Source organism: Idiotropiscis lumnitzeri, chromosome 14 (genome assembly GCF_059441095.1).
Source record: "Idiotropiscis lumnitzeri isolate Australia: NSW breed Sydney's pygmy pipehorse chromosome 14, RoL_Ilum_1.0, whole genome shotgun sequence".
NCBI lineage: Eukaryota > Metazoa > Chordata > Actinopteri > Syngnathiformes > Syngnathidae > Idiotropiscis > Idiotropiscis lumnitzeri.
The window spans coordinates 14,500,401-14,508,174 of NC_142404.1; the positions used below are offsets into that span (position 1 = coordinate 14,500,401).

Genomic DNA, 7,774 nt, shown 5'->3' on the forward strand with positions numbered 1-7,774 from the left:
CAATCCAGATGTATTCATACAGAACTGGTAGTTTTCACTAGCTTATACAAGGACACTTATGGCCAAAAACGGGGCGAGCGGGGGTAACAAATAGTGCTGCTCTTTTCATGAAACTCAAAACAACCACATTTTCATTTGCTTGGGAGAATTTTAAATTGTCCATAAACAATTCAAGTTGATTGATCTTTTTTTTTTTTTTTTTTTTAGCAAGTACAAGAATTATTCATCTCCGTTGTGCTTAAAAGTCACTTACAAAGGCCATTTACCAGCAGACAATTTCAAGCAGAGTTTAGTGCCATGTCTTTTATGGGGGGGGGAGCGTACAGTAAAAGCCATCCAGATGTCCAGTCCCTACTGCATTAAAATTACAATTCACCTTCACCTGTCATCAACACACTGTACAGAAAAGACTTCCTCAGATATCACTGATTACATCCTTTATATACAAATCTCATAAGGAAACTGATCTGTTGTCAAATCTAATTGTTGCAAAAAAAAAAAAAAAGCCATCTCTCTAGCAACAAATCTCTATAAGGGTCCTCATCACAACCCCCCCAAAAAATAAACATATTTACAGGATATACATGTATAAAAGGGAATGTTAAAGAAAAAAATATTTGATGATTATTGTTGGTGCCGTCTGTCCCTGATTGTCAATGGAACATAATATGATGGCATAAAAGGTCAGTGTTGAACACAATAGCACCTTAAGCATCACTTTGCAACCCTTCAACAACGATGGAGAGGAAAAGTCCATTTGATTTAAAATCTTTTTTTTTTTTTACTTGTATGCTGTGTGGATACTTTGCCTCGATCCAAAGTATAAAAACATCACTTGATTGTTTCCCAAAACAGAAGACGCATTTCCATTTCAAATTTTTCATGATGATTCACAAAAAACTGGTTTTCTTAATGACAGGATTTTTGCCGCTGTGATACAAAGAACTACATTCTTTTTGTAGTGAAAAATGTGCAAATTGTGCCGACGTCCAGCACAATCCTTTTAAGTCATTTCACTACAAATTACGTTTGCGAAGTGTGAGCGACCACATGACATCTAATGTTTGTGGAAGTGAGGGACTTCTGTATTTTCACTTTGATGCATCTTTGCAATTGGCCATGATGAAAACATAGCTTGTGTTTTTGTAGGAAATTCAACCTGGTAATTAAAAAAAAAATGCAAATGCAACAAGATTCCAGATTGGATGCCGAAACCTTCAGTCCTGTCAAATGTTTTCCATTCAGGGCACACCATGATGCATGCATTTCAGGCAAAGCTAAAGTGGCAAAATAAAGAATTACTGACACAATATTGGAGCAATGGTGTCTTCTCGGGAGGCAACGAGTGAGCAGTTGTACAGCTGGATTAAAAAAAAAAAAAGAAAACTTTTTTTTTATCAATGAGCAACTACGGGAGGTAGCTTAACAGCAAAAAAAAAAAACAAAAAAAAAAAAAAACAGTTTTAAGTGTGTGCAAGCAAAAGTGACAAAAACATAAATATGTATACCAATATGGCATAAAATGTTACTCTCTTATAATAAGCTTTGATCACCTAATCTCTTGATGCAAATTCAAACTTTTTTTAAAGGGGAAATGACAATTTTTTTTTCCACATTTACCACTATAATAAGCGCTCAACTACAACATTAAAATTTTTTTTTTTTTTTTTTTTTTACCAAAATGCCTAAAGAAAGTATATAAATGCAATGAGATGTGCTTTGGCAAAGCAGGTGAAATGGGATAAAGTGCTGCAGAAATTATTAACGTAGGAATCGCACCGCGCTTCTCTTCAACCAAAGGTTTCACTCGAAGAAACATCTGGGGACGAGTTCAATTGGGACCTGGTCTCAGTGACTCGAACTAAAGGAAACTCGGAGAAGTCTGTGCTGTGCCCGCGAAGACTTACTTGTCCATTGGCGCCTGTAAACTGTGACGAAGAAGCAGATCTCGAAGTCTGGAAATGAGACTTGAAGTTGGGCTCAAAGGTGCTAATCTGAAACGTCTGCAGTATCGCTTGGGAGGAGTCCGACTTTTTGGTAGGTGACACCTGTTCCAGGAAGTCTTCGTCAGAGGGCGACACCGTCGAAGGGGGAGTGGTTTCATCACCGGAAAATGAAAATGAGTGCTGAGAGTCCCCCACCAGTAGTCCAAAGTGAGGCTTCTCTATCGTGGACCTCAACGGGGAGCTAGTCCCGGATTTGAACCGACTGGGGGACGGGAACTGCTTCTCGTTGGAGAACAGCGGCTGCCCCGCTAAGGTTGGATTTTCCGTCACCAAGCTGAGGCTCTGGCTGGTCAGGTAGCTGTCGTTCTGACTGGTCCTCTCCAACGCCTGCTGGAGAAATTTGGAATATTCTTGCAAGAGACTAGCCTTCTCAGTTGACGGCTGAGTCTGAACACTGGCGGCGCCGAGGCTCTCCGCGGGGCTGCCGTCCGAGACGTCTGAGGAATTAATGGATATGCTTGAGGTCACCTCTGTATCGGCCACACTGAAGGAGATTTCCGACTGGCCGTTCGTTTTGTTGGAGTAGTGGTCCAGCAGAGTCTGAAGAACCTCATCCGGCAACACATTCCTGTCATGAATAGCCTTAATCTCGGTGTTAATCGGCTGAGGTTCCAAAATGGTGGCCGGGACCGTTTCGTCGATGACGGCCGACACCGCCGTTTGTGTGACGGCAGGCTGAGAGGAGATACTGCTCGTGGTCAGGCTGTAATCGCGACTGTTGTTCGCCGCCGCCGCCGCTTGAAGGTAGCGCTTCTTCTTGAGGAACTGCATGGCGTCGTCATAGTTTGTGCTGCTCGCCGCGCGCTTCGTTGGCGTTTCCACTGATTCCGTGTTGCTCACTTCGTCTAAAAGGCTTTGCTTGTCCACGATTTCAAAGGTATAATGTGTGACTTTGTTGTTTTCTTCAAAGGTCGACAGAGTGGCCAAGCAAGGAGCTTGATCGCCTGACTGCTTAAACCTCCTCTTCGACACCTTCTTCAGGACTAGTTTAGGGGTCGCCGCCTCCTCGGAGGAGTCTTCATCTCGGTGTTGGCTGGTGGTTTCTTCCGGATGCGCCACAGAGTAGTCACCCATCACATACTCATGTTTGACTTTGGGGGACACGGCAAAAAGAGGCAGGCCTTCACTTTTATTGAGTCTTTCTTCCTCTTTGACTTCCGTTTCTTTAACAACAGCAGCGAGCTCCTCTGCTTGGCCGCTGGCGGACGAGCAAGAACTGTCGGACTTATCTGCACACTTCTGTCGCTTCTTCTTGGGTAACGTGCACTCTTTGGTGAGAAAGGGGCTTAAAGCGTCGGCTTCATGCAGTGCTCCACTTTTATTGGCAGCCTTGTTGCTCTTTCTCTCTCGGTTTTCGTGGCACATTCTTCGGTGCTTTAAAACACGATCTGTTCTGGAGAAGTACTGTGGATGATGAAAAAGAAAAACAATTATTGCGCCGTAGCTATCAAAAATAAAAAAATGATTAAACTTCAAAGATAATAATGGATATCATACTTAATACTTCAAACAACGCCACGGTTCATTTTTTAACTCATTTACTGCCATTGACGGCTAAAGACGTCAAAGCTCCATTTTTTTTTTTTTTTTACTCGGCTGGGAGTGAATGAGTTAAGTGAGCCATTCATTATTATTCTCAACCTAATGCCAAAATAACTACCTGCGAGTATATCAACTTTGGGTTCCAACAATACAACAGTACCACATTTCACACAGGCATCTATTCGAGTGGAGCCCACTATTTGAAAAGATACCGTAATCTGATCCATAACTTCTTTTGCCCCAAATTCTCATCATTCATTACACCACCACGATAAACACAAAAAGTAACCTGGTGACAGTAGTCGCATTGGTAGGGCTTCTCCCCACTGTGCGTCCGTTTGTGTCTCTCCATATGATACTTCTGGATGAACTTCATCCCGCACTCATCGCAGCGGAAAGGCTTCTCGCCTGAGGATAAAAATACACGCCGTGAGCCTCTGAGGTCAAAAAACGTCAAAGGAAAGTACTTGGGTCGGAAACACTCACCGGTGTGGATTTTCTCATGTCTCTGGAGAAGGTATTTCTGAATGAAGCGCATGTCACACTGACTGCACTGAAATGGTTTCTCGCCTTGAATTTGAGCAAAGACATATGGCGAAAGTTCATATCAAATCTTGCATTATACGCTAGTTCAATTTTTTTTTTTTACATACCTGTGTGAATGAAGACATGCCTCTGTAGATGGTAGTTGGTTCTGAATGCTGCATTACAATGAATACAAACATGGCACTTGGGACTTTGTATGCCAAACGAACCATCCTCATTAATGCTTAGAATCTGTAACCACAAAATGAAGCATGAAATAGATCGGTATATGTTGCAATCTTGGGCGAAATGACCTCAACCATATCGAAATATACTTGGCGAGCAGTCACCTTTGCTGGTGAACGCTGTTTCCTTTTCTTCTTTTTGGGGCACATTATCAGGTCCTTGACTGCTTTTTTGTCCTTCTTCATCTGGAGTGGGTGCTCAGTGAGTTTTAATTCTTGCTTAATGCTCAACTGTAACAGAAGGAGCAGAGACAGAGAGGACATTCAGCAAAGTCATGACCCAAAACAAATGTGATGGGAATGAACTAATCGTGAAGGTGCCGAACAAGTTCTCATGGTTCAAGGCCCTGCAGGAGAATTGCTAATATTTTTCTTAACTTATGCGCAGTACACACGCATTCTCCTGACTTCTGTAAAGAAATTTATAAGATGGAGTCACATGGGGATACATGTGAATATTTTTAAATACGAGGAATGGCTGATAGGATAGCACGGAAGCTGGAGGACTACAACGACAGTACACATGACTATGTCAGCATAATAAATAAAGGCATTATATTTTAAGTGTTGATTTTAGATTATAATCTAGGGACAAACATTTTCCCACTTTTGTTTACGATTAATAAAATAAACATTAACAGTGGCCAACAATTTTCGCACCGTGCTGTACATCAGTGACATATCCCAACACTTAACCGGCATAAACTCACAGGCAAGCAGGGAAACTTATGGGTGAGCTTCAGGGGAAAATGCACCCCCACCTCTCCTCCTCCCTCTTCTTCACCTCCTCCACTGTTCTTGGACATCTCCTGCATCATCAGCTGCTCGGGAGGTACCAGGTCGTGAGTCACCAACGAGCTCACGGTCAAGTTCTCATCTTCGTCCTCATCGTCGTCGTCTTCTGCCAACAACGGGTGGTCTGCCAGAGATCGTTCCCCCAGGGTCATCACCAGCCCAACTCTCCCTCCGCCGTCTATCCCACCGCCGCTGCACTTAAACAGCATGCCCTCCAACTTGTCCTCAGTGTTCATCTTACATAGAGTAGCTACTGACTCTGTGAGAACAAGAGACATGAGGTAACCGTGTGTTGCAATAAAAGTCTAATATTTGCACAGCAGATTGAGGTACTAATACATCCATCCATTTTCTGTCCTTTTTAGGGTCACTTGTGAGCCGTCACGTATCCCAGCCAAGTTTGGATGAAAGCAAAAGCGCAAACTTCACACTGAAGTGTCAAACTCAGAACTTCAAAACTGTGAAGGAATTGTTCTGACTTCGGCAACTGAAGACATCCTATACTAAGATGTTTCCCCCAAGAGCGTTCACCCCCCCCCCAAAAAAAAACAGGGAAAAAAAACTTGTGTAACCGGTTCACCATTTGTTTGTAACAAAATCTACTTCGGATCACTTATTTTGTTCTTACCATCTATAAAAATAAAATGTGCGACGCCACAGTATTACATAACTCATGCAAACATATTGTGATTTCAATACATTTTTCACAAGTGCGTAATTGCATGTTACCAGAAGTGCTGACAACACAAGTTGGTCAGACACTTTGTAATTTAAACATTCCGCTTGTTTTGCCGTTTCTAAAACGAGACATAAGCAATGCTAACTTGTGAGCCATCGATATTAAACCACTTGCGTTGTGCCAAGTTAGCTCATGGTGACTCTTCCCATGCATATGCAGGGACTAAAGGCAGAGCAAGGGGACCGAATAGTAGATGGAAACACAACAGGTACTTGTTTACATGCGTTTCCAGCTTCTGAGTGTTGTTAATGTAAAGTGGGTTAGGCGGAACTGGTTGGCTCGATGGCTAGTTAGCTGTGCTAATCAATGCCGTCGAATTTAAAACACCGCTGCGGAAACACTGCGTGAGCTATCAAAAACAAAGTTTTGTCACGACTGAAAATTGCGAACAAAAATGGTTATTTGAAATTAATCAATATTATATGGTGCTAGTTTATACTATTAAAGACAGTTATATTTGAATGTAATATAAATGCTTGTGTTTACGTAAAGAACATCACCGCGTTGATTTTATTTTGAAGGGCATGGCCAGTAACCTCTTACTAATGTTGACGCTAGTAGCCGGGCCTGCTTAAAGGGAGTTGGCTACCTGCTAGCAAGTTGCAGCTGGTTTAATGTCAACGGTGCTTATATGCACTCGAGTCCTTTCTAATTACATGCAACAACTGAGCGCAAAAAAATTGCATATTTGTAACGCGCGATTAACAGCACCCGCTTCGAAACATTGACCACATCTGTCAAGAGATGTGCTTCACTAAAGCTAGTAACACCTTACGTTTCCGAGCTCTTCGCTCAATAGGCCCCATATACTCTACTTGGTTAGAAAAACCCGATAACTCGCAAGCTCGCCAAAACTCACACGATTCCGCAAGTCTCGGTTGGCACATCAAATGATATCCAAACTCGCCTCTTACCTGCAATTCGCCCTTTAAGCCCGTTTCGCAGTCATGATTGCCTTGCAAGTCTACAGTGTACTCAGTGTGCGGAATAATCAAATGGCTCACGTTTCACGGACACTAAAAATATGGATTTGTCGCCACCAGGTGGTTAGTATGTGGTACTGCGCGGAACGACGTGATACTATTTACTGCTGTTGCTTTAAAAAAATCATCAATCAAAATCAGCAATTCTCCTTCCTGACGATGTTATTCATTTATTCGTTTGCACAATAAAACATAGCATAACAATTAGTGTGTGCCAATTAATCAGCTATTATGCTTGGATGTGTGTGATTCTCCAATTTTTTACACCAAGCGCCAACTCCAAAAATACTTATTTCTCCAATTAGCAACAGTAAAATAAAGTAAAGTAGTAGGACTAAGCATTCATAAAAAAATGATTTAGTGATTTTAACAATAAACAGTTTGAATAGCGGCACTGTGAATTAATTAAGGGTCCAAATCCACACGTTTTTATCCATGTCAGGTGGGGGGACAGTTTGTTACTTTGTCGACTGTTCGTGAGGTGAGCCCTGACCAACTGTGACGTATGTACAAAAATGGGTGGATTTTTGTTCAGAACGTTATTATTATAACTTTTGGGGGTTGACTTCCTCTTTAAAATATACTGCACTGATAAAAAAAAAAGGTTACAGAACACGAGTGTATAGCTAAAGCCTTCATTTCACTATGTTTAATTATATTGCTAGTTAAATGTTTGTAATTTTTTTTTTGTAATCAATTCAGTGATTCTTTTCTGTGCCACCAGAGGGAGCCGGTGTACCACTGGTGGTGTTTGAACCACACTTTGGGGACAAGATGTGTTGTTTCTGCCTTTATATGTGCAAATGTTTGTAGTTAGCTTTCATGATATCTTTCATTTCACTTTTAAATTTAGCCAATGAGCTAATCAATAGACAGATGTTTATTACACTGCTATTGTGTGTGCATTGCTGAAGAATTGCACTGTATCCTGCTGTGCCT

At 41.7% G+C, this 7,774-nt stretch overlaps 1 protein-coding gene across 2 annotated transcripts; it reads right to left on the minus strand.

Annotated features, from left to right (window-relative positions):
* Positions 1–1,438: 1,438 nt before the first annotated feature.
* On the minus strand, positions 1,439–6,876 carry znf148 (zinc finger protein 148). Of its 2 annotated transcripts, none has more exons than XM_088314665.1 (7): positions 6,767–6,876; positions 5,080–5,372; positions 4,424–4,549; positions 4,202–4,325; positions 4,035–4,118; positions 3,838–3,956; positions 1,439–3,410 (listed from the first exon to the last, which is right to left on the minus strand). In XM_088314665.1, the coding sequence occupies exons 2-7, from the start codon at positions 5,347–5,349 to the stop codon at positions 1,791–1,793; spliced, it is 2,343 nt and encodes a 780-aa protein (XP_088170791.1). In that variant the 5' UTR covers positions 5,350–5,372; positions 6,767–6,876; the 3' UTR covers positions 1,439–1,790. The 2 variants fall into 2 exon arrangements, with proteins under 2 accessions (XP_088170791.1, XP_088170790.1); XM_088314664.1 differs by having other exon boundaries at positions 5,029–5,372.
* Between the last annotated feature and the right edge of the window lie 898 nt (positions 6,877–7,774).